Source organism: Schistocerca americana, chromosome 8 (genome assembly GCF_021461395.2).
Source record: "Schistocerca americana isolate TAMUIC-IGC-003095 chromosome 8, iqSchAmer2.1, whole genome shotgun sequence".
Classification (NCBI taxonomy): domain Eukaryota; kingdom Metazoa; phylum Arthropoda; class Insecta; order Orthoptera; family Acrididae; genus Schistocerca; species Schistocerca americana.
The window spans coordinates 187,490,149-187,518,100 of record NC_060126.1 but is presented as its reverse complement, the minus strand read 5'-3'; the positions used below and the strand labels follow the sequence as shown (position 1 = coordinate 187,518,100).

The following is a 27,952-nucleotide window of genomic DNA, read 5'->3' as shown; positions in this document are numbered from 1 at the left end:
AATACATCGGATAGCCATATAATAATTTATTAAAATAGTCTTAAATTTAACATTTTATACAGGAAAATTTTAAATAGTAACTTTTCACAGCTTCAATCCAAATTTGCAGGTGACAAATATCCCACTCCCTCTCATATCCATGATGCAGTGACCTATGACAGCAAGCAATAATTGTGAATATAAAAAGTCTTTCGAGTTTCTCAGTGAAAGTGCCTATTCCAAGTGCACAAAATGATGGCATTATCTACACATTACAAAAAAAGCAACACTGTGACTAAGTTGCAGTCCATTAGAAGTGTCTCATTTTGCACTGTACGTTTGATACATCTTCCACTTCTTTTGTTTAAAGATCACTGTTACAGTCCATGTGAAATATTGAAAGGCATCTCATTCCATAGAGTGACAACTAACATTACAGTTTTTTAATGTAATGATCTATTTCAGATTAAAAGGGACAGGAATGTATCTTCTGTTGAAAATACCTTCACACACTTGAGTTATATAAAGTTATAGGGCATCACGGGCACACCTTATGCACAAGATACAGACTTCCCTTGCACCAACTGTAAATATTTAAACAATACATTCAATAAACATAATAAAAACAAGATCACATTTAAAAATTTGGCATATTGCATCAGAGAGTAGAATCTTAACACCTCTTAAATCTGCTTTAATTTATATTTACTGAAGTATACATAATGACAGTCTTTTACAATACATTAATATTGTAAATAAAAACATTTTCTCAGCCTTATTCTGAACACTGGCCACATGCATAGTAGGGCACTAAAAGAACCAAACGCTAAAAGCATTGCCTCATTCAATAAATTGTTACTTATTCTCTTCTTGAACCTATGAAAAGTAATTGTACTGCAATAAATGAAAGATTTCAATTGAGCAAGTACAAGAATCAGCAGCAGCCCAAGATGGGATTTAGTTTACCCTGGCAGACCTAGTGGCACCACTACACATTAAATGTTCTGTATCTACACTACTTTAACAAGTCACAGTTCCTCGCAAAGGTAGGAATCAATTACAGTTATTTTAGAGATCAGAATTAATCATTCCATTGCCTTTAACAAAGTCCACTGATAAGTCTAAGTTTCAGCACTCAGTTAGTGAAGTTTACACCACCTTTGTTGAATAATGTCACAAAACTTCCAACACTAAACCTGTTACAAGACCAGTATGTTATAATGTTAAATCAGATTGAGAGGGAGTTTGTCATCAGCATTCTCATTTGACTTCCACACACGCTCATCCACTCACTCATTCATTCATTCACCCACGTACATATGTATAGATATATATTTGGTATGTGATAATTTCAACAAATTTTCATAATTTGTAATTAAATGTTACAAGTATGTGACAAAAAGGAAACTTAAAAGTCTATCTGTATAATTGCATCTCTCAGCAGTGCACTTTTGTGTTTGAAAATGTCCATAGAAGAAACCAAAGATAGAAATATAGGGCACAAAATGCCCTAATAAACAAAAAAAAATAATTCCCCGGTGATCGTGCACAAACAACTGACTTAATTTCTGTCTCAAGTATCATGGCTCACCACTCAGCGTCACCATTAGACTTTTGGAACACAAAGTCTTTGCCGTTTAGATTCATTATACCATCTTTCAAATAGAACTTCCACTTGTTGCGACTGCGGGTGATTTTATCATACTGGCAAACAATGACGTTGTCAGTGTCAAAGAGATCTGTTGGATCATCCTCTGATACGTCATCACCTGAGTTGAGTGGCTCCTCTTCCTGGCCACCACCATTTGCTTCATCCTCATTCTCATCATCATCAACACGGTCCTCCGTTTCGTCTTCATCATCATCATCACCATCGTCGTCAACATCTTCATCCTCTTCGTCAGATGTATCATTGTGTCCATCTAACTGCAATATTACCTGCAAATAAGGCAAGTGTTTCAGCAGGAAAACTATATGGGTTATGAGGGAGTCAAAGTGATTTTATGGCCACAACTGTAGTATATCCCACCAAATGATGCTCTGTTTGTACTGAGAATAAGTAGCAAATAGGTTCATTCGGAAATTTGCTTTGTATAATGAGAAACCAAATGCACTATTACTGTCTAACATTCCTCATACGTAAGACACCACAGCCTCTTACTAAATGCAAGACAGTTTAAAAGTCTGTGCTGGCACAATGCTGTAATCTCAATACTTCACATCAGCCATACTGTTACAAAGTAGGCTATTCAACAGCATAGTAATTAAGCACCTCACGTGAAAGTGATTTATCAATAATTTGGACTATTGCAGAATTTTATTAGAGCAAATACTGTAATATGAAGGAAAATGTAGTTTAAGCTCTTTATTTATCAGTAAAATAATTAAAGTGTACAAAGTTGAGATATCAATGTTCTTATAATACATCTCATTTGGCACAAGCTTCATTGATACATACAAATATTTCTTCTTTTATCCATGTACAACCCTTTCATTAAAATCTTTTAAGACTCAATAAATGCCGAGTTAAGCAACACGGTTCTCTTGAATTAGTGATTTCATTGATGCAGCCTGAATGGCTCTTTCCAGAAATTGTGATATTTCTCAAATTGAAACATGAGAGAAAGCAGCTTTAAGATGGATAGCCATATGAAAATCCCCACAGATAAACTAAATTACAGCAGCAGCAAACAATTGTTTGACACAAGTGTCACCTGAAGGCGACAGTGGGGAAGCTGTCAAAATACAGTGAAGAACTCTGTGGCAACCTTGGAAATCTGAAGCTTAAAAATTAATGTCATAGCCACGCAACTTGTGAGCCTAGATTTCAAAGGAGCAATTCCATTATTTCCCTCAAATGATTTAGGGACCAAACCTTTATATTCAGACAATGATTTAAATCCTGGTCATCCCAATGCAAAATTAAGACTGCTAACAATTGAGTCACCTCACTTGTTACAACGTTAGCCTTAATTCACATCATAGTAGTAAACATTTCAGGATAACGAATATTTAGAGATTTATGTTATGTGAGCCTGCCTCACCTCAAACGGTCATGATTTATAGTTTCAATGTTTAAAATATAACAAGGCACGTGAAGAACTATGTAAAATTATGACAAGCTGAACTTCATAGCAAACAGCTGTGTTAACCTGTTGCCATACTATTAAGTGCGGAAATGATGCGAATGACTGGGCCAGCACGATATACGAGAGTCGCAATACAAGCTGCCATGGACACCTGCAATGTTGCTACATGTTTATTTTTTTCATGCAATACTGCTCTTTTAGGCAGTAACACTAGTTTAATTTTTGTTCCCTTTTTATATATCTGTAATATAATATTTCAAGCAATTCTTCGATTTATCAATATAAAGATTTACACATAAACAATACTTTTGTAGAAATTATAATCTTCACTGGCGTCTTCATAAGAAATTAATAACACAACACCTAATTGTAGATGTTGCCAACAAAAAACATAATTACAAGAAGAAATGTTTACCTTGAACGAATTTCTAATGGGGAAAGAACCTACAACTAATTTGGTAATTTCAAAAGCACTGAGGCAGATGTAATGCCAGTTTACTTTACAAGATACTGTAGAGTTGTGCTGTTGGTCCATCACTGCTTTTCTCGATAAGTGGTTGTGAACAACTGTATTGCAGTTTATTAAAGTAACTTTTCGTTGATGTCCGTCACATGCCATTACAGTATTGCCCCAACAGCTGTAAGCTCCCTTCGGCAACACGCATAGACACAAAGAACTGCTGCCCTCTGGGATCACCAATAGAAAAAACAGCCCATGCGTAGAGCTCCTTTCCAGTGGTTAAATGGTGCTTGTTCCTGAAGCATTGACTGCTCTGCATTTCTCTAATCCTGCAAGTCAACAGACACGTTGACAACAGTGGAAGTTAGTACATGCACGTTGCATGCTCCAAAGTATGAACAGTCAAGTAACAAGTAATTTTAATTACACTGTAGATATAGCAGAGAGAGAGAGAGAGAGAGAGAGAGAGAGAGAGCTGCTGTTGCATCCTAATACTCATTTGTCCAAGTAATAAAAATTAAGACAACACTTATTAATTACACACTGTCTTAATTTTTATCAAAACAAGGACATGATACTGCAAGAAAGCCATTGCCTCTTAAAGCATGGTAGGAATTTCAACACTTTGCAAGCTACGGTGGTATGTTGCAGAGAGTGCATAACATACCAATTTTATTTGACACTCTTTCGCTGAAAGGCAAAAAAACAGCTATCTATGCAGCTCATCCTTGTTGCATTTGCGTCAGTATGCCACTGGGGCGTTAACCGTTAGTGTGTACGTATCTATCATGTTATGCATAAAAGCTATGTAACAGTAAGCGGACTATGGCAATGAGTCCTGGTCACCTACTTGCCCTGATGACCCCACACCCTGCTACCACTCATCTGTGACCGTATCCCTTATAAAATGTTGTTAGCAGTGGGACCCTCAGTGTCCTTTTACCCATCACTATTCACGAGGAGAAAAGAAAACCTACAGTCTTCCATACGTTGCAGGAGAGATCAGAATTACTGGCGGAAGGAAGTTCATGTGGGGTATCTGTATGTGGAACTAGTGCATGGCTGATGCAGACGCCATTCTACCAACTTCTCTTCGGTGATAAAGCACAATGAGATCCAGCACTGAAGGTAGAACTGCTGCAGATACTGACTTTGATCAGCATGCGTGCAAGCAGCAATGATGGTAAATTTTTAATAACTTGAGTAAGCAGGTGATCAATCATGACAGACACACAGCAAGGTGTGGATTTGCAGACTGTTATAGCACAAATACCCTTCAAAATTCAACAATTTAAACCAGATGCAGAAGGCAGGAGAGACGCAAGTCAAGTAAACAGCATCCCTCTGAGTGTGCCCAATGAAAGTCCAATGGACTCTGTGATAGTTAAGAACCTTTGCAGTTGTCTGCAGAAGATCTGATGAGGCGGTTCAAGTGCTTTTTAGAAAATGCAGCAAGTTTAGGACAGTGGAATGACTAATAAAATAACTGGCAATACTGTGACTCCAAGATGATGGACTCACTTTCGTTACGTGTACTACGACATGTAGTCATGAAGCTACCTACAGTGAATTTAAACAAGACATTTATGCAATTGTACAAAAGGGGAAAAAAAACACAGCATGATCTTACAGGGAGCAATTCCACAGCATGTTTATCTTGGGCAGAGAATCCATCAAGGATTTTGCTTTAGAAAAGTTAATGCTAATCTGTACGAAGCCAGTGAAAATTTTCAAATAACTTAAAGTAAGGCAGCTGGCTGCATTTCTGTTAAGTCATTTGAACATTATATATGCCAGGAGAAACTCAGGTCTCACACCAAGGACAATGATTAGCACAAAGAGAGAACACTGTTTGAAGCTGGAGAGTGCGAAGTTGGCCAAGCAAGTAACATTGCCACACTGCAAGACAAACAGAAGTTCAATTTGCTGAAGAGCTACACAGATCCCAAATTGATCGCAAACTGGATCACCGTGTGTTTGAAGCTTATTCAGGAACCATCTACCACATGAACAAAGCCCAACCTGTATGAAAAAGATTCAATACTGCACCTATGGAGCAGAAGGTCTCACAGCATGAAACAGTAAGAAGGGGGACGCAATGCCGAAGATGGATAGTTTTGAGAGGAGTATGTTAAACAACGAAGGTGATGGAAGTGCCACCACTACATCTATATCTACACTCTGCAAACCACCGTGAAATGCATGGGACAGGGTACATCCCATTGTACCAGTTATTAGTGTTTCTTCCCATTCCATTCTCTTATGGAGCACGGGAAGAACGACTGTTTGTTTGAATGTTCGATTGTGTGTGTGCGTGTGTGTGTGTGTGTGTGTGTGTGTTTTATTCTAATCTTGTCCTCACAATCTCCATGTTAGCGATTCACAGGGGATTTTAGTATATTCTTGGAGTAATCATTTAAAGCCAGTTCTTGAAACTTTGTTAGTAGACTGTCTTGGGATAGTTTACGTCTATCTTCAAGAGTCTGCCACATCAGTTTCTTCATTATTTCTCTGACACTCTCCCACCTGTGACCATTTGTACTTCCTTTCTCTATATACGTTCAACATCCCCTGTTAGTCCTATTTAGTATGGATGTCATGAGTGATCCATAAGCAATCTCCTTTGTACACTCATTGCACTTCCAATTTCTCTGATGTGGTGCTAAGAAAGAAAACCAGCGGCACCCAAGCTGTACAATCAAATGGCAACTGGTGCGCAATCACAAAGTGGCCAAGATAAATATGTGGTGAAAATGCAAGTGATGAGGAGAAGAGAGAAATGCTATGAAAGTGTATGGGGTTTAGATTTCCAGGCAGCTAACCATGCTCAGATATATGTAGAGAAAGAGAAATCCAATTTGGTCTTAACGATTATTGCTGCAATGAGAACTCTAAGGCTGATTCAGAGGAATCTCAATGCTGCTGACATAATGGGCAAACCTAGTAGTGACACAGTTACTCCTTTCTGACATACATTTGGCTGAATGTGAGAGCAACCCACCACCCCCAATCCCCAAAGGAACACAAACTTTGTATATTGATGTGAAAATGCCAAAATGCAAAAGAAGGCATTTGTTTTTAACTGAGATGTCAGTAAATGGTAACTTGCTACACCAGAGGCATGGCTATGCAGTGGGAAATGTCAGTGTCATTAAAGAAGAACCAAGTGGAAAATTGAGTGTTCCAGGAAGCATAGGCAATTTGAATAACGCAGAACCAGAACTATCACAGTGTCGAACATAGATTCACAAGATGTGATAGAAGTACCTACCAAGAAGGAATATGTGCAGGTAGTAGATTATTGTCCATCAAATGACAGCATCAAGAAATCAACTCACGAAGCACTCTAACCAACTGTACAAGAACTGTTTACTAAATTAAAAACGCTGCAACCAACCACCAATGACCTACTCAAAAGAATGAAACAGCATGGTTCCATCAGATCCCTGCCACCTGTTTATTTGATTACTAATTATCTCTTAGATAATCTGGGCCATTTTGTTGCATCAATCGCAAATTTTTTCTAACTTAGCTTGCCGTTTATTTTATACTACTGCTGCTCACTTGGATGTATGCCAACACACTATGTTAGCTGAAGCAATAATGAAGGAATAGTTATGGGCAGTACAAAACAATGTTATTTGTGAATGGTTCACTTGAGGGTTAACACCAACTCTCAATGTCATTTACCTTGAGCCATATTTGAGACTCTGTGCACTGGAATCTTCCCCTATCCATGACATTGTGCGGTCTCTCAAGTAGAATATTTAAGACACAAGATAATGGCACATGAATTCCATCTTAACTTAAAACAGATAGAAGCCAAGAACCATCCAGAACTGATAAATGAGGAGGAACTGCAGGTATTCCTACGTAGTGCGAATTTCTACTGACGATACTTTCAAGTGTGCACTGACATAGCATGATCAATGACTCTACTACTGAAAAAGGAGCAGTTTTTACTAGGAATTCCAAATGTTCATGAGAGAGAGAGAGAGAGAGAGAGAGAAGGAAGGGGGGGAGTGTTTACACTGTACTTACTTCAGTAGTTCTCTGAGAGTGACCTGATCCACCAGGTGTGTCAGAGTCATCCTGGCCATCAGTCTGTCGTGGGATTTGTTGTATTGCAGCCTGCTGCTGTTGCTGTGACTGCTGCTGTTGCTGCTGCTGTTGTGCAGCCTGCAGTGCAGCCAGTACATGTTGCTGCAGCAATGTGGTAGCAACCTGGGGAGGCAGGGCCATTGCAGCAGTAATGACGGGCCCCGTCAGCGACGTCTGTAGCGTATTCCCCTGCAAAGCTGATACAGGCACGTGGATGGTTACAGTGCCTGCAGGAGCAGGCAGTGTTATCTGTACTGGCACTGTCTTGTTTGGGTCTGCCACAATTACAGTTTGTTGTGTGGGCTGTGGAGGGGCACTGGCCTGTTGCGTCTGCTGATGCACCAGTTGCTGCTGCAAGGTTTGTTGCTGATGAGGCTGCTGATGAGACTGCTGCTGCTGTTGCTGCTGTAACTAAACAACACATAATTCTTCAGCAACACTTTAAACTTTAGAAGTATATGTATATGTTATGTTTGTCACAAGTCGTAGGTTTAACAGACGATGGAAATAGGTTTTGCGCATGTGTGTGTTTGTGTGTGTTATTTAAATGTTTGAATTACTGACTTCTTGTTGAAACAGTGGAAAGTCTAGGTTCGAATATCAACAATATTGTGAAAAGAACAGATTGCTATTCACCATAGATAACACAGAGATGCAGACAGGTACAACAAAAAGACTGCACACATTCACCTTTCTGCCAAAGCCTTTTCCAAAGAAAAAACAAACACACACACAAAATCACTACCTCTGGCCATTTCAGCCAGAATTCAATTGTAGTCGGAGCACCAGAAGTAGCAGTTGTGTGCGTGAGGTAGGTTGGATGATTAAATGAACCAAAATACTAGGTCATCAGCCCCTTTTCCTCAGACAGGTCTACATGACTGTAGATCAGAGATAGCCTACCACACAAAACCTAGGGAAAGAAAACCCCAAGGTCAATGAAGAGAGATAAGGGACAAAAAGAAGAAAGGGAAGTGGGGGAAGAAAGGCAGGCAAGGTGCCTGATCTAGAGAGCAGCCAGAATCCCTGAAAACAGAGTGCAATGAGGAGACATACATCCTTCAGCTCCCACCACTTACCAAAGATACTCCACTATGAAACTGCCCAGGAAGTGCTAGCAACATGGAGAGGGCAAGAGAAGCAAAAAGAGACAGGAGATGAACAAGTCTAACACACCACACAAGAGAGGGGGCAGAGGGGGGAAGGGGGGGGAGTAAAATGACATGTAGGTTGAGGGCCAGGCTGACCCATCAAGCCCAGACTGCCACAGTCTGTGTTCTGCCAGCACCCAATGGGTCGATAAGGTAATTGACCCTCTGTTAAAGAGTTGTAAAAGCCCCCTTCACAAAGAAAACATTAAACTAAGTCAACTGCCGAGGCATCGTCTCTTAACACCAGGGGTGGGAAATGTCGTGTGGCTAGGGCCTCCCGTAGGGTAGACCGTTCGCCTGGTGCAGGTTTTTCGATTTGACGCCACTTCGGCGACCTGCGCGTCGATGGGGATGAAAATTATGATAATTAGGACAACACAACACCCAGTCCCTGAGCGGAGAAAATCTCCGACCCAGCCGGGAATCGAACCCGGGCCCTTAGGATTGTCATTCTGTCATGCTGACCACTCAGCTACCGGGGCGGACATACCAGGGGTAGTGAATCAGAGAGATTAAGAGTCTGCCCACAAAGTGGCGTGGTTGTGACAGTCCAGCAAAATGTGGACAACCATCAAACGGGAACCACAATGACAGTGGTGTGGGTCCTCATGACGGACGAGATGGCCAAGAGTCAGTGAACTATGGCTGATGTGCAGCCAGCAAAAGATGGTAGAGTCCCTGTCAAAAGCCTGCATGGAGGACCTCTCATTTGTCACCCGTAGTTAGTTTGGTGAAGTGAAGTCAGAATGAGCCATTCTGTATTCCAGGTTACTAAAACTTGACCGTAATACTGATCTTTCCAAAATACCAATCTCAAGAGTTCATTTACTGGTAGCCAGTTTGGCGAAGCTATCAGCGAGTTCACTACCCAGGTTCCCAATGTGGCCCAGGTCCAGACAAAGGTCTTGGTGAGGGTTACACTGGTGAAGGGCTTGCAAACCGCTTAAGGAGTCATCGCAGTCATGGAATTTGATCAGCTGTAGGAAGAAGATTAAGGCAAAATTAAATATGAGTAAAAGAAGACAGCAGAAAACTCGAATGCAAGCTTAGTAAGCAGCTACTGACTCTCAAATAAAGAGGAGTGTGAGGAATGACGAGAGAAAGTGGATGGATAAGCAAGCTCTGAGAGCAGAGACAGCCCCCCCAGCAAGATGTGATGCAAAAGAATTGTACCACATCACTAGAATGTTGTCCAAAACAGGTTTCAACAAGAATAGACCTGTGAAAAAACATCAACAGAGGTCAAGACAAATCAGGGGCCAAGGGATGCACCACGGAGGTGTATGTGAGTGGGGTCGATGGACAGGTAGAAGAGGAAACGTGGAGTTCATAGAGGAGGGACCGGACGAAGATTGCGATCACGATCTCTGATCGGTGCCACCATTGTGGGAGTTGGATTTTCATGTTTGGAAAGATGAGATAATAGTTTGGATGCTTAGGGTAGCTGCATATGTTGGTAGCATAATTGACAAGCTGTTGTTGGCACCTGATCTGCAATGGAGGGACGTCAGCCTCCACGAGCAAGCTGTTCACAGGGCTAGTTTAAAAGGTTTCTGTCGCAAGCTGAACACAGCAGTGGTGTATCAAATCCAGTAATCGCAATGCTGAGGGGGATGCCGAACCATATGCCAATTCCCATAATCAAGAGAGGACTGTATCAGGACTTTGTAAAGCTGCAGAATGGTAGCACAATCAACACCCCAGCTGCTAGGTACTTGGGCAGCAAAACATATTTATGTGCAGCCAGCACTTTCCCTTAAGCTGGCAAAGATGTGGACTCCATGTAGACTGAGAATTTAAGACCAGTTCTAAAAAGTAACAGTATTCTTCTTGTGGCTGTTTGCAACTCAATCTGTCTCTCTATGGTATGTGTCAATCTACCCTTTTCTCAATATTGTTGATTCTTTACACAAATACAATGGGAAATCATAAAGACACTATCATCACAGAAATATAAAGTTACATAATTATTTTGTTTAGCTGCAAGTACATGTGTACAGTCCTTGTACATGTTGACATCTCCATGCTTCAGTGCTGCAGCATGCTGCTAGAGGAGACAAAGATAAAAATTGGCTCAAGGCCGCTGGTAAAGTGGAGATGGGCTGCATCATTTTCTTTTTAGCTCCTCTAGCAGCATTCTACAGTTTTGTTATGTGAGGATTTCAGTCTGTACCACGACTGCACACATATATCTCTAAAAAAAATTACTTACATGACTATATTTCAAAGTAATAATTAAAACTTTATAGCTACCAATCATATAATGCTGGAGTGCTCCCTCCTCACTAAATTATTTTCGTAATCTTCTATTTCTGTGCAATGTAATTTTGCTCTGTTAATAAGCTGTGCATATTTTTTTCCTTTCACCTCTCTCCGCACCTCAATGTCAGACCTCTTCACTCATCCAGTCAACTTTATTTTCATGAGATCATATTTAATTGCAAATGTAAATGGCAAAAATGATTTATCTTCACTGTGCCAGAAAAGGGGAAAGAAGGTATTCTTTCCTAAACACTATACATAAATGTATGTTGAACTGATACAGAACCTCAAATATTTTGTACAGTGCATTAACTTGCAGTTCTGAAACATTTCCCAGATAGCTTGAAGCAGTAGGGGCAGCAAGGCACAGATAAAAACCAACTTCCTTAAAAACTGTCAATCCTAGAGCAGGAACGGGGTAGTTGACATTTAGCAGGATCTCAATGCCATTCATATTGTGATAAGACCTGGCGTATGTCAGCTAGTGAATGCTTATAACCATTTCTGCGATCAATACGCCAGTGCGGCCAATGCTTATAACTGTTTCCGCAATCAACAAGCCAGTGCGGCTTATAAGCCGTGCATTTACTAACTGAATACTCAGTTTAGTTTGTTCGATTGTGCACTCGTGTTAATACAAGCAACCAACAAAATATCATGTAACATTTTCCTGTCTGCAGTTGTGTGTTTTTGTCTTTAATCATCTGTGTTGTTCATTGTTTGCAATGGCGGCGAATGTACCAGCACCTAACCTGAAAGACAGTAGGAAGAGTGAACAATATACTGACCATTAGTTACTGAGTGTGTTAGAAGATAGTGATGTAGAGTTCAGAGGGGACGAACCAGAGGAGGGTGGCTGTAATTTGGAGACTGCAGAAACATACCATAGTGATGACAGTGTGGAAGGAGAACTGTCGAATATGTTTCGCGGCAGTTGGGAATCAGACAATAATGATGAGGAAACCGCTGACGATAAAGAACTCGAGCTCGCCGACGTAAGCAAACCAGGTGCGACTTGGCATGAAGAACCACATAGGATGCAATATGGTCTATTTACAAAAGCAGAATGTTTGTAGATAAATCCTGCTGACAATATGCCAATGGGTTTCTTTAGGCTACTGGTTACAGAAGACATACCACGCTCGTAGTTGATGAAATGAACGGTAACACACGCAATATATTTGTGAGCGAAAATACGAAAGAGGGCTCTAAGATTAGTAATTGGAAACCTGTAAGTATACGAGAAATACTAGTCTTCCTGGGTATTTCATTACACATGGGTAATGTCAAATACGCCCAATTACAAGACTACTGGAAGAAAGACCTGCTGTTCGAAAATAGAGGAATAGTGATTATTATGGGCAGAGACAGATATTTGCTCATCTTATGCTCACTGCATTTCGCAAAAAAATTCAGTTAGGAGATCCAAAACCAGATGATCGACTATGTAAGATACGCCCTATATAGAATTATTTTAACAACAGCATGTGTCATGTGTATTATCCAGGTAGGGACCTACCTTTAGATGAATCCATGATTCTTTGGAGGGGGCGATTGTCATTTAGACAATATATAAAGAACAAAAGGAATAAATATGGCATCAAATTGTAGATGCTAAATAATCCAGACAATTTCGTAAATAAATGCGCTGTGTACACAGGGATGCGTGGTGATATGGGAGGAAAAGGACGTGTTGAAAAGATAGTATTACATTTGTTGGAAGAGAAGCTGCATGTTGGCCATCACGTTCACATACACAATTTTTACAACAGCTTTGATTTAGCTAAAACCCTGTTGAATGCAAAAACACATTGCACCAGGACACTAAGGTTAATAGGAGAAATATCCCTAAAGACGTGGTATGCGCAAAACTGGGGAAAGGAAACACCATTGCACAATATTCGCATAGCATAATGATCAGCAGGTGGAAGGATAGACGAGAGGTCTCCTATATTTCCACAGACTATCATAATACAATGGGACGTGTGCTGAATGCAAGCCAGCAAAGCAAATAGTCTCAAAACCATTGCCAATTATCAAATATAATAGTAGTATGTCTGGGACCAATAGGCAGGACCAAATGTTGTATTATTTACGTGAATGAAAGACTATCTGCTGGCCGAAGTAACTATTCTTCCATGTAGTTGACATGCTAATGGTCAATTCACATTACCTATATAATAAATATTCAGTGCATAAAATGATGTACGATTACAGAATACAAATAATAAAGGGAGTACTTCTACCAATGAACATTACAAAAGGTGTGCATAACAAATACCGTAAAGACACGCACGTTGTGCAAAGTGGGATACAATTGAAGGGAAGAAGCAAGCTGTGAGGAAACAATGTACAATGTGTGCATAACGTGTCCACACAAACATTGATTCTGTTTGAACTGCTACACAATTTCACATCCGTAATGGAATGGAATGTTGTATCTTCTGAGGAAGATCTGCTTGTGTTTGATTCATAAAGTGTTTGTATTTGTTTTATTTGATAGCCAAGTAAAATGCTGTTACATTGATTGCTCAGAACATGATGTTTCTGTACAGTACATGGACTTATTTGTGGTTTTTGGTAAAAACCAATACCTCTACACCTTGTAAACTTATTTATTACATGGGATTTGGTTTCCAAAGCACCACACAGCAGATGAGTCCTGTTTCATTTTCTCCGCTTGATAAATCTTTTGGTGTTTTATATTGAGCAATTACCTACAGTGTGAGCAAAAGCTGTCAGTTTGGCTAATACACTTTGATCATTTTCAGTATATCCATTGTGGATGACGAACTGTGATTTAAATTGGCATTTATATAGTAATAAAGCAACTGCTTGCATATTTATTACCAGATAAACACACACTTTGATTAATCTAGTGCACCTCCAACTCAAGTTACAGTGCCGTGCACTGAGCATGTAAGTTACTTTTTTTTTGTTTTGTGTAGACAGTATTCAACAGCTTTTAGGAAGATAAAAAATATAAAACACACAACTGTACCACAATTTTATTTATTAAAGACCATCAATTTCAGTTCAACAACAGACTATATTGGGCCTAAAAAGCAACTCAGCTATGCATTCTCACAGGTACAATAACAATTGTAACTCACAGGCTGTGCCATTTCCTTAGTGTGTCTCGAAGTACAAGCTGTTACGTACAACGTTCTTGCCACACACCTTTCACTTTAGGGTATGCCAAAGAAACAAACTAAGCACTTGGCATGCTGTATACAGCACATTCTCTCAACATTTCTTCTGGCCAATACTTGATACCACAGTTGGTCATGCCTTGGTGTAAGGGCAAAACAAAGCTAACTGACATTCAGATCTTTTTGATGTTCCATTAAACATTGCTGGTATTTCTTTGGAACTTGTTTCTGTTTAGTTGTTAGCAATTTATGAACCCTTTATGCATAAATATTTACAGGTGCAAGACATTACAAAAAATTGTTACTGTTACACTGTGGAAGACATTAAACATGTCAGATCACACAAAATGTTATATTTTTTTACAATCTTTATTTAGAATGGCCTCCACACACAATGGCAACCACACACTATAATTTCATCTGTGTTATTTTTGTTTCCTGTCACCTATGACAAAATCTTCTCACTAAACACTGTTTTAACACAAAAATTGTTATATACAGAGGAATTTTCATCTGTCCATTTTATTGACTTGCCTTCCAACCACACACTTGTTAAAAGACTTGTTAACTGAGTATAGCGTTGCCCTTTTTCCCCCTTTTGTTTAAGTGCAGTGTAAGGGGAGCTTCCTCTTTTGTAATGTGAATATCACTGCTCGGAGTTCAACACTTCAAGTTATGGTTTCATTGTTAGCTGTTACTTTTTTTTTACCCCCTTTGCACAGGAGCCATCCACAACAAAGCTAAGCCTACTGTAATTTCAAAAGAAATACTCATCTCTTTACTAATTACAACTGGTTAAATATCAGTTTTTAATATACTGAATGCAAGTGACAGGTTTATTGTAATACTGTGACATATGATTTTGTCAATTTACTATATGCTGAAAAAGATAAAAAAAAAAAAAAAAACTTTTTGAAAAGAAACACTTAACCCCTACCTTGAGGGATTAAGTTGCTCCTTTGAAACAACGTAAGTATTAAATACAGAGAATTTGCAGACATTAAAGTGAATCAAAACCATTCTGAACACTGGCAGAGTTGCAACAATCTAATGTAACAACTTACTAACAGAGATTCAAATCCTATCCTAACCTCAGGTTCCTACACGTCAGTAAATCAAAAATTAAAAATAACACTTTAGACAATTTGTTCATTCTCATTTACACCTTGAAATTCCTTAAGCCACATCCAACATGTGTGTACCTTGATCAGTGTTAAAACACACAATAAGAAATTTCCTTGAGCACATATTCCCAGTCTACAAGACAAATCAATAATGGTGTCAAACATTTCTTTGTGCATGATTGTTTTATAGCTGGCAACCATTGAGGGGGGAAGGGAAGAGGGCATGTACATCCAATTCACTACTTAGAAATGTATCAAAGTGGAAAATAAAATATCTTGCAAGCACAATATATACTGACTTATTAAAAAAGTAATCAGTGGACTTCATACTAAATACAATATTACAAGGACTTATTTCTTTCTTTGGTGTATCAGGATATGGCATTTGTCTTCCCAGGTGCTTCTAATAATTCACCAGCAACACAGAATAGAAATTAGGTCTGCAAATCAAGTAGGTGATTTTTATCCTATGAGCCACTTTACCATGTCACATAAGTATGACAATTCCATGAATAAAGTAGTGGAATACTTTAAGATACCAAATAGTTACCTGTTGTGTTTGATGATGTTGCTGGAGATGGAGCTGGGAATTGTTGGCATTATGCATTGACGTCGTAACGGGCGTTAGTATTTGCGTCTGTCCAGGCATTGCAACAGTTTTCGCTACCATGCCAAGGCTCACACCATTACCTTTTGTCATTAACAGCTGAGGTGGCTGAGGTTCTGAATTGTCTGGACCTACTTCGACAGCTTTGCTAGACAGGACTTTCGTTTCCCATAACTGTTTCAATTCTTGCAATACCTGTTCATCCATTCCTTCATCAAGGAAGTTTTCCCGTACACCAGATATGACATCGTCTATAACGCTTTGATAGAACTTCACCACATTCATCTGACTATGAGCCATTATTTTTAATGTAGACTTTTGGGTGTTTCCAGTCTACGGCGATCTCTGTGACTTTCCAGTATAACTTCCTGCGAAAGCAAAGTAAATGTATTTTTAATATTCATACGTCAACACATGATCAAACCTTGAGAACTGTCCCAAGTATTATGCTAATCGTTCAACACAAAAGCACGGGCACGAAGCCAATTATCATTGATTACAACTCTCAAAAAGTAGCAAAAACAGCTTAAAGGGTGATCACCTAGCTACTCAGAAATAAATGCCAAAAGCGTATTTATACCACATTGCGCTGCTCGTATTTTAGAAAACGATGATTTATCAAGCTCCACATTACACATTTTTGAGAAGTGTCGCTTATGCTGCTTACAATCGCTCCTTATACACATCAACCAAACCGCAAGAGCATTACATTTTTTTCCGCTTACCAATAATGCGCACCCCTCCTTCTACGAATCACGTAAACGAATATATAGCAGCAAGCCTTATCAGCACTAACTTCGCATTTCAAAGATACTGCAACTGTGCAGACGTGAGTTACTTTCTAGAAAATAGTAAGAGACTACCATGTTAACATCGAAGATTCGTGTAGAGAACACTCTAGCTTTGCAGCTAATCTCTAAATCTCTCTATATGTCTGCTAATTAAGTCTTTTCGTTATTGATTCTAATTTATTTATAATTCCGTAAGGACGTAAGCTTACAAAACAACGTTGTTTTGTTTGATTAACTTGGCAGTACTGTGTGACATATTGAAAGATTATGTTTTGTTTATATCACTAGTTCCATACATGCTTGTAGGAAAGGTAGTGGTAGTGTAATTTTTTTGTTTGTAAATTTGTGGTTAGTGTTGGAACCTCCTAAAATGTCATCTGATAACAGTGGTGCGGGTGAAAATGTTGATAGAAATGCAGCACGCGAATCTCTTCCACCAGCTATAGAATATCCAGGACCGAATAACATCACAGTTTCACCAAATCAGCCAAGACAACCAACAACATTGCAGGACCTTCTAAGATTTAGCGTCGAGGCGGCAGGTGGACAAATGACGCAGAATAATGCTGTTGCGATAGACGAAGAGGTACGGTTTTTTAGGTTTTATACACATTCCATAGATTAGTCACATTACTGATTGTAAAACAGGCGCGATATTTCCAATTTGAAATTATAAATTTTCAGAGGAGAGTATGTGTGTTATTCAGACAAAAAGGTGCGTGTTGCAAATTTCATGTGCTGTATGTATGCGGTGTCGTCTAAGAAAATTGAATGAAGTTGAGGGTTTTTTTGTTAGGTTCTGCTGGTTGAGCCTGTTTCTTTTAATAAATGTAATCACTATAATTTCAGTTTTGTTAAATGCATATTTTTTAAGGAGTCAGAAATTTCAGTGTTTATTTTCGATTACCAACAAAAAATCAAAAACTTAACATTTGTTAAAGAAATAACAGCAGAACAAAGTACCCATTTTCTGTTATTGTTTGGTTTCACCCAGCATATTACTTGTTTGAACAGTCTGAAGGTATACTGCTGATTCACAGTATCCAAAGGGTACAATATTTGCCGGTTAGACATGTCACCATCATTAGGTTAGCTGACAAACTGACTTTCCATGGGGGTCCAGAACCGACCTACGACCCCTCGCCCTGCAGGCCACTCAGTACGTATACCGCCAAAAGAATGCATGAAGGCAGCTACTGAAGCAGTTGTGTCGGATTCTGTGGCCAGCAATACCTGGCAGGGCACCTCAGTTGCAGTAGGCTAAGTAGTATGGATTTAGTCACTCTGTCTATCAGTTCATTGTATTTGTTTAGTGTCTCCTTAGAGCTTGTGCTAGTTCTCATGGCTTGTTGAGATTATACCCACAGTCCTGTTGATGAGATTGTCCCTGGTGCATATTTCAGTGTCTCCTCTAGTGACACTGCCCATTATTTCAGTGTGTGTTAAAATTCTGGTGCATTCACATTCCGTCATATGAGTGTCAGACAAACAGTTCTCTGTGACCTCTGATTCATTAGAATACCTTAGTCAAGTATGCCACTTCAGTTGTTGGTGTCAATAAATGATGGTGCACACTGTTTGTCCAGTAAATGGCTTGCCACTTTCTCACGGAATCTGGTATATCGTGGTCTTCAAGTAAACCAGTGTCATACTTGGTGTCCCACAATGATTACCATGTTTTGTTTGGCAATTGCCTCATCTTCCTGTACCAAACACATTTTGGTCACTATATCTGCATCACTGAGTTGCTTAAATGTCAGTTCACAGGCATCGCTAGTTACGCATTTGTGGGTGTTCTTACTCAGTGCTTTTTCAGTATGTGCCCAATACCACACTGGTGTAAAGTATAAAAGGCAGTGGCTTTTTTTCTGTGTAACTTCATCTGTCTTGAAAAAGGTTATGCAGGAGTGGTCTGATCTCCCATTCTAAATAACTGTTTTCCTGGAGCACTGTTTTGAGGTGTTCCAGTTTATCTGAGTTGATGTGCTCCCTGTATACTAATGTTTTCAACACCCTACTGGTTGTGGCAGACACATATCAGTCTGCATTTGCTTCCAGTATACACAGTGACCCAGAGTGCCATCCACTCTTCTGGATATCATGAAACCATTTATGTTGGTCTCCATGGAGAATCTGATGTTTGCATGCAGCCAGTGGAGTTCAGATGTGCGAGGAAGTCATGGAGCTTGTCTTTTCCACGAAAAGTATCATCTATGTAATGGAAAAAGCAAGTGGGTTTCCATTTGGGTGACTTCAGGACTGCCTCCTCAAAGTGTTCCATATCCAGATTTGCAACCACAGGTGAGAGTGGGCTGCCCATTTCAGCTCCATCCATCCAATATTCTCCATTAAATAGAAAATATATGGAGGCCAGGCTACACCTGAAAAGAGGGGGGGAGGGTCTGAGAGTCAGATATCTGACTAATGAGTTCTAATGACATATGACATCCTGGTGCAACAGCAACAAGCTAAGCAAGATGTTAAGAAATTTCAGAAAATCCATAGAGTTTTGAGTATGATGCAGGCATTTACCCACATAAGGATTTATTATGTCTTTCAGGTACAAGGGGCATTCAATAAGTAACGCAAAACAGTTTTTTTATGAAAATAGATTGTCTTTTTCAGGATTCCTGTACACCATAATTCCCCTATCTTTTGGCTACAAAACCCTATTTTTCAACATAATCTCTGTTCAATGCCATGGCCTTACATCACCTTACTGGGAGGGCCGGTATGCCTGCATGGTACCACTCTACTGGTCAACCTAAGAGCCAACGTCTTGCTTCATCAATAACCTCCCCATCATCTACATACTGCTTCCCACACAGAGCATCCTTCATTGGACCAAACAGATGGAAGTTGGAAGGTAACAAGGTCTGGGCTGTCAGGTGGATGAGGAAGAACAGTCCAATTAAGTTTTGTGAGCTCCTCTCTGGTGCACGGACTTGTGTGAAGCTTGGCATTATCGTGGAGAAGGAGAAGTCAGTGTTGATCATTGCACCATGATGGTAGATATCAAACAGAATAACCCCTTCAGTGTCCCAGAAGACTATTGCCATGACTTTACTGGCTGAGGGATAGTCTGAACTTTTTCTTCGGAGGAGAAGTGGTGTTGTGCCACTGCATGGATTGTCATTTTGTTTCCCATTGATGAATCCATGTTTATTCCCTTATGACAAAGTTCGGCTAGAAATTGACATGATCATCCTCAAAACGCGCAAGCAATTCTGCACAGACAGTCCTTCATTGTTCTTTATGGCCTTCCATCAGGTGGCGAGGAACCCAATAGCACACACCTTTGTGTACCCCAAATAGTGGATGAGTCAGCACTACCAATAGAGATGTCCGGTTCAGTAGTGACGTGTTTTATTGTGATCCATTGATCACCAGGCTTGCGCGAGCATGCTATGACGACAGACACCTCCTCCAGTGACTCGCCGTGCTTTTGCTCACTGCCACATATCCATAGACATTTTACAAGTGCCTATGAATATCTGTGTTGGTCTGGTTTTCTGTCAAAAGAAACTCAAAGACAGCTTTCTGCTTGGAATGCACCTCTGTTACAGACACCATTTTGCAGGCTATGCATAGCACCACCACCTATTTGGAACTTCATGAAAGTATGGGGACTGAAGTGGGAATATTCCACAATATCCCATAACAAATTCCACATTTTTTCAACAGAAACTGGCCAAGGAAAAAAGTGTTTCCTTACTTATTGAAACACCCCCCCCCCCCCCCCCATATTTCACCAGCAAATGTGTAGGAGCCTAGATGTTGCAGCCAGAGAAGTGTTATGGCAATCCCTCCCCCCTTTGTGGACCTTAGTCCATCAAGTCTTGGTGGTACAGGTCAGTGACTGCAGTCTCAGGCTACTGAAATAACACTGCGAACAGCAGCACCGGTGCATGATGGGAGTGGCAACTGGGTGGGGGTAAGGAGTGGGCTGGGGCAGGGAGGTGGAGTGATAGTATGGTGGGCTTGGTGGACAGTGAAGTGCTGCAGGTTAGACAGAGGGCAGGGGGGAGATGGGGGGGGGGGGGTAGCAGAAAAGAAAAGAAATAAAAGGACTGGGTGTGGTGGTGGAATGATGGCCGTGAAGTGCTGGAATGGAAACAGGGAAGGGGCTGGATGGACAAGGACAGTGACTAACGAAGGTTGAGGCGAGGAGGGTTACAGGAACGTAGGATGTATTGCAGGGAAATTTTCCACCTGCACAATTCAGAAAATCTGGTGTTCGTGGGAAGGATCCATATGGCACAGGCTGTGAAGCAGTCAGTAAAATGAAGGATGGCAGTGTATTCAGCAACAGGGTAGTCCACTTGTTTCCTGACCACAGTTTGCCGGTGGCTATTCATGCTGTTTAGTCACTGCCCTCACCCATCCAGCCTCTTCCCTGTTCCCATTCCCACACTACACAGCCGTCATTCCACCACCCCACCCAGTCTTTTTATTTCTCCCAATTTCCGCTACTCCCCCCCCCCCTTCCTTTCCTCCCACTTGCCCTCTGTCTAACCTGCAGCACTTCACTGACCACTACCCTCACCGTTCTATCCCTCCCCCTCGCTGCCCTAGCCCCCTCCTTACCCTCACCCAGTCGCCACTCCCATCATGGACCGGTGCGGCTGCTCGCAGTGTGGTTTCAGTTGCCTGAGATTGCAGTCGTGTGTGAGTGTGTATTGTTGACAAAGGCCAATGGCTGAAAGCTTTAATTGTGAAAGTCTTTTTGTTGTGCCTATCTGCGACTCGGTATCTCCACGATATGGCAAGTAGCAACTTTCCTTCTCACAATATTATTTTTATGGTTACTTACCAAACGAAAGCGTTGGTATGTTGATAGGAGACAATAAAAAACACACAAACACACACACAAATTTCAAGCTTTCTTGAAATTTGTGTGTGTTTGTGTGTGTGTGTGTGTGTGTGTGTGTGTGTGTGTTTTATTGTCTCCTATCAACATACCAACAGTTTCGTTTGGTAAGTAACAGCATCTTTATTTTTATTTTTAGATATATTTTTCCCACATGGAATGTTTCCCTCTATTATATTCATATGTTTATGGTTACATTGACATGGAATGGTGCAAAAGGTAATTTCTTCACTCCTGACTTAACTGCTGTTAAATTTTCTTCTGTACATTTATACTAACGCACACACACACACACACACTTTTCTTTGGGCAACTCTTCTCAAACTTTTTATGCGCATTTACAGTTTTGAATAAGATGACTATTTTCATTTGCATGTTTCACAAGAACATGCCAGTATGCAGCCAACTGTTCTTAGTCATAATGATAAATATTTAAATCTGTTGAGATATAATGATTAAATTTTACTAAGCATGTAATTTAAGAGCTAGGGATATTCCTGCACTGCCTAACTGCTGTAGTTTTAATTAAAGTTCCAAACCTCTTTTTTTCAGAGACGAAAATTTTTGGAAGCAGCTCTGAAGAGTCTGACATTTGATGTGATAGAAGAGTTGTTAAAGGCAATAAACATCCTGAAAAATGCTGGTACACTGGAGCTGGAGGACGATCCCTCTGCATGTGAAGCAGCATTGGATACTATTACACAGCATGTTGATAACATGGACACTGCAAATGGTAAGTTTCTTCCTACAAAGTAACAGGCTTACCTATCAGCTGAAACTAGGTCAGTTCCAAGTCTTTGTCACTATCTTATGTCCTTGTAACTTCAGCAAGCTTCTGATTATATAGGTTAATGTGGACCCAAGACTGCACAGACAACTGAAAAACATGGATAATATAAAATATCCACTTTTTGGTAAAAACTGACATTAATTTATTTGCAAAAAAAGTCATGCCACATTTCAAAGCCTTCTGCATTAGTTGCTTACACTCACTCTTTTTCCTGACGACGGTTCTCATTTTCGGGAGAGTCATAACAGCAGTATATTTAAAACAAATTTTGTCGTGCATACTATAGTAACAGATTAATACATTTCAGTGCCTTGGTATGCATGACAACATGTTCCTCAATCACCTCATCTTCTTCTACCAAGCATACTTTGGCCACTATATCTCTGCTTCACTGATTTGCTCAAATCCAGTTTCATAAGCATGGCTCATTACGCCCTTCACCAATGATTTCTTTTTTAACCTTAAAACAAGACATTTGTGTTTATCTGTCACCTTCCAAACACACAATTTTTTCAATCCTTGAAACAATACATTTGCATTTATCTGTCAGCTTCCACGCACATGTAACTTCAGGGGAGACAAGAAAGGTGAGATACATTAATACATATTGTCAATGATCCAGGTTAGGAACTGCTCATGTTACTGAGATCTGTTTGCAAATAGAAAAGTGCAACCAACAATGCATTCCTGCTGGTGATGTTTAACAGTATGGTTTCATTTCATGCCAACATGACCAAATATTTTGAAGGAACCTACTCGGACAAAACGCAAGTAATTTTCTTCTCCTGTTGACCTTGAGTGAGATGGAATTGTTGCCCTTTAGCTCACATGGGAAGGGCTTGGCAAACATATAGACAGAAAGCCAGCCACAGGCATATTACAAGGCTAAAGTCTGTAAATTTATATGAAGATGAAATGTGAAACAACCCAAAAATATTTTAGGGTTACATGATTGTGGTATTGTGAGCTGCGTTGTTTTCAGCAGTAAAACACAAGTCACATGCATAATAGTCTGTTCTAAATGAAAATATTTTGTCCTAATTACAACAAAATACTTCAAGCTTCATTTTTAATTTTACACTATGAACAGGTAATATGAAAACCAGATAATCAGTTGCTTGTTGTATATTATTTAATGTACTTGCTATCCATTGTCGTAATTTAATTTTTAGTAAGTCTTTTGCATCTCATCTGTGTAGATACTGCATTCACTACTCAAAGAGTAAAAAGGAATTATTGCTGTTGAACGTAGTCTCTGTTGTGATTAATAAGTGTGCTGAATTTCATTAATGCCTAAATTCCACAAGAAAAATTATTCAGACTGAAACCATGCATCACCTCTGCCCTTCATCTATGATTTGAAACTTCTGGGCTACTTCTTGAGGGGACCCGAGACTTGGCAATTACTTGGTGCTACATCAGATCAGATGGATGTGCAAGCCATGTTAAATATTCAGAATTATACAAAATGTGATCAAAAGTATCTGGACACCCTCAAAAGCATACTTTTTCATATTTCATATTAGTTGTATTGTGCTGCCACCTACTGGCAGGTACTCCATATCAGCGACCTCAGTTGTCATTAGACATCATGAGAGAGCAGAACGGGGCACTCCGTGGGACTCACAGACTTCGAATGTGGTCAGGTGATTGGGTGTCACTTATGTCAAACATCAGTACGTGCAATTTCCACACTCTTAAACATCCCTAGGTCTACTGTTTCTGATGTGATAGTGAAGTGGAAAAGTGAAGGGACACATAAAGCACAAAAGCGTACAAGCTGACCTCATCTGTTGACTGACAGAGACTGCCGACAGTTGAAGAGGGTCGTAATGTGTAATAGGTAGTCATCATAACAGACCATCACACAGTAATTCCAAACTGCATCAGGATCCACTGCAAGTACAATGACAGGCAGGAGGTGAGGAAACTTGGATTTCATGGTCGAGCGGCTGCTCTTAAGCCACACATGACACCGGTAAATGCCAAACGATGCCTCACTTGGTGTAAGGAGTGTAAACATTGGACGATTGAACAGTAGAAAAATGTTGTGTAGAGTGATGAATCATGGTACACTATGTGGCGATCCGATGGTAGGGTGTGGGTTATGGCAAATGCCTGGTGAACGTCACCTGCCAGCGTGTGTAGTGCCAACAGTAAAATTCAGAGGCGGTCTGTTATGGTGTGGTCGTATTTTTCATGGAGGGGGCTTGCACCCCTTGTTGTTTTGCATGGCACTATCACAGCACAGGCCTACATTGATATGTTAAGCACCTTCTTGCTTCCCACTGTTGAAGAGCAATTCAGGGATGCTGATTGCATCTTTCAACATGATCGAGCACCTGTTCATAATGCATGGCCTGTGGCAGAGTGCTTGCATGACAATAACATCCCTGTAATGGACTAGCCTGCACAGCGTCCTGACCTGAATCCTATAGAACACCTTTGGGATGTTTTGGAACGCAAACTTCATGGCAGGCCTCAATGACCGACATCGATACCTGTCCTCAGTGCAGCACTCCATGAAGAATGGGCAGCCATTCCCCAAGAAACCTTCCAGTTCCTGATTGAATGTATGCCTATGAGAGTGAAACTGTTGTTAAGGCTAAGGGTGGGCCGACACCATATTGAATTCCAGCATTACTGATGGAGGGCGCCACAAACTTGTAAGCCATTTTCAGCCAGGTGTCTGGATGCTTTCGATCACATAATGTATATTCTCTCTCAGGAAACTGTGATAACTTTATCTAGTTGCAGGTTTCAAATAGTGTCTAGCAAATCACATTAAGATTGGCTGTTTACTGTGCAAACATTGGGAACATAGTGTTTAGAGATTCCTGTATTCCATCTCAAAAGAGTGTGAGCGTTACTTTTCCAGAAGAAAGAATTGTATGGTGTATCAGCAAATACATCAGTCACAGCTCTTTGTTAATTCAGTGTCTTAACTGAATGTTAAGTATCCAGGTGGACTGATAAGATATAAGAAATGAGGTGGTTCTCCACAAAATCAGCTACAAGAGGAATATGTGGAGAACATCGACAAGAAGAAGGGCCGGAATGTAGGACATGTCATTAAGATATCAAGGAAAAACTTCCATGGTACTTGATGGACCTGCACAGGATAAAAACTTTAGGGAAAGGCAGAGATCGGAATATATCTACTATTAATTTAGGATGTTTGATGCAAATGATACTCTGAGATGAAGAGGCTGGCACAGGAAAGCAAGCGCGCGTGCGTGCGCACACACGCGCGCGCACACACACACACACACACACACACACACACACAGGGTGAGTCAGGAGGGAAGGTACATGTTTTGACAGGTGATACTATTAATGATTCTGAATAAAAAAACTTCATATGGACATATGCCCTATTCTGAATGGTTTCTAATATAGAACACATTTAATATCACCTTTGTAAGTATTTTATGTCACTAATACTACCTCTCCTCAAAATATGTACCTTTCCTCCTGAATCACCCAATCCAGAATTCATCATCAAGAACAATGCAGTTTAAGGAGAAATTACCTTTTTCAATCTCATGTAGGTGTAGTCGGATTTTTTTAAATGTGTGGTAGAGAATGCTTAGCATGGTGCCACATGTTAGATTTCCTTCCCATTCCGATTGCAAACGGAGTGTGGGAAGAAGAACCCATCAAATGTCACTGTGTGTTCGCCACTTCAAGCGTTTTGCCATTTCTTTGATGCTCCCCCTTGAGTCAAATCAACCTAGTATCTTCCCAATGAACCGAAGCCTGGCACTTGGTTTACCTATGACTGAGCCAGTGTGTTCATTACATTACCTATTCCTACAAATTGTTGTACCCTGTTATTTCTATGAGTTGACTGATTCCAGTTGTGACTCAATGATATTATTGTCATAAGATCCTACATTTTGTTTTGTAAAGTGCACAGTTTTCATTTCTAACCATTTAAAGCATGTCAATCTTTGTACCACTTTGAAATCTTATCAAAATGTGACTGGATATTTATGCAGCTTTTCTTTGCACCATTTTGAAATCTTATCAAAATATGACTGGATATTCGTGCAACTGTTTAGGTAGAGTACTTAGATAATTGCAGGAAATGCGAAATGTCTAAGTTTACTGTTAATATTGTCTTCCAGATCGTTAATGTACACAGTGAATGGCAAGTATCACAACACATGTTCTTGGGGCATGCCTGAAACTGCTACTCTTCTGTCAATAATTCCATCCACCCTACCAACAAATCCCCAATACAGCCCCCAAATTCGGTTTGATACCCCATATGGTATTACTTTAATTAAGAAGTATTTTTGTGGAATTGAATCAAGTGCTTTGCCAGAAGTCAAAAAATACTGCATACATCTGATTGCCTCGATCCATGGCTTTCAGTGTATCATGTGAGAAAAGCGGAAATCAGGCTTAGCAATTGAGTCAGCTTCACACTCCAACAGTTCAAATGAAGACCTTCACAAGGAGAGTACACAGATCACCTTATGGCGATAAATATTTGTAGTTTAGAACATGTATTTATTTTTACAGGTAGTGTTTACTGTGTATTCCTTTTCAACACAAAGAATAAAATAGGCTTGTGAGCTTTCTGTTATAACACTTGTTTCTTCCACCTTACAGATTTCCACAAAATTGGAGGCTTTTGTATTTTCCATCCATGCCTGGACTCGGCACACAGCAGCTTACGTTGGCGTGCTGCAGAAATCATTGCCGAACTGACGCAGAATAACCCTTACTGCCAGCAACGCATTCTGGAGGCTAATTTATTACAGCCTTTGCTGAATCTCATAGATAATGATCCAGCCAGCCAGGTCCGCGTTAAGGCCCTCTATGCTATTTCTTGTGAGTTTACTTGTGTTTATTGTACCAAAAGGATAATTCAATCAAGAAAATTATGAGACGAATTGCTAGCCAGTACTTACCTTTGAGAGGCATAATTTCAGTATTGCTTATACACCTAAATAAAAGTGCTTACATTCTTCTATTTTCAAAACTAAAAGTTCCTTTCTTTGGGAGGAGAAAGGGATAGGTTGAGACCTGTTGTCAGGTTGAGGGTATACAAAAATATTTGTCTGCCATTGTCCTCTCATCGTGGAGCCTTGAGTGACCTGCCCCTCTTTTTTAACGTTACCCAGCCTCCCCCCCCCCCCCTTCCTTCTCTCTCTCTCTCTCTCTCTCTCTCTCTCTCTCTCTCTCTCTCTCTCTCTCTCTCTCTCCCCCTCCCTCTCTCCCTCCCTCCCTCCCTCCCTCCCCCCCCCCCTCCTTCCCAAGGAAGGAACTATTAGGAGTCTAGCTCACACTTTTTCACAATTTCTTAAACCAGAACAAGAGCTATTCTCTACCAGCAGTCCAACAACCAATATTCTTACATTAAGCATTTTTCTGTATTTAATTTTAGTTATTTACAATTATATTTTACCATATTACTTGGTTCAAAATACTGTAGAAAAGAAATAGACAAACGAGTCATGATACTGTAAAAACTTATTAAAAATATCGTAGTCCTTCGTATTTTGTACTCTCAGATACTGTAGTTAAATTATATTTATATAATTTATTACAATTTATGCCATTCT

General features: G+C 40.1%; 2 protein-coding genes across 8 annotated transcripts in view; one reads left to right on the top strand and one right to left on the bottom strand.

Annotated features, from left to right (window-relative positions):
* Positions 1-11: 11 nt before the first annotated feature.
* LOC124545363 (transcription initiation factor IIA subunit 1-like) overlaps positions 12-27,952 on the bottom strand; it is an 80,111-nt gene continuing 52,170 nt past the window's right edge. For 2 of the 5 annotated variants that reach the window (XM_047124274.1, XM_047124272.1), the window contains exons 2-4: positions 15,869-16,293; positions 7,570-8,040; positions 12-1,917 (exon numbers count right to left, since the gene is read on the bottom strand). In XM_047124274.1, the coding sequence (XP_046980230.1) occupies positions 1,567-1,917; positions 7,570-8,040; positions 15,869-16,225 (1,179 nt within the window). In that variant the 5' untranslated portion in view covers positions 16,226-16,293 and the 3' untranslated portion in view covers positions 12-1,566. The other 3 variants (XM_047124270.1, XM_047124271.1, XM_047124273.1) reach the window with 3 other exon arrangements.
* LOC124545365 (hsp70-binding protein 1) overlaps positions 16,969-27,952 on the top strand; it is a 45,500-nt gene continuing 34,516 nt past the window's right edge. For 2 of the 3 annotated variants that reach the window (XM_047124276.1, XM_047124277.1), the window contains exons 1-3: positions 16,969-17,302; positions 22,139-22,319; positions 26,997-27,218. In XM_047124276.1, coding sequence (XP_046980232.1) covers positions 17,087-17,302; positions 22,139-22,319; positions 26,997-27,218 — 619 coding nt within the window. In that variant the 5' untranslated portion in view covers positions 16,969-17,086. The remainder of the gene's footprint in view (positions 17,303-22,138; positions 22,320-26,996; positions 27,219-27,952) is intronic. The other variant, XM_047124275.1, reaches the window with a different exon arrangement.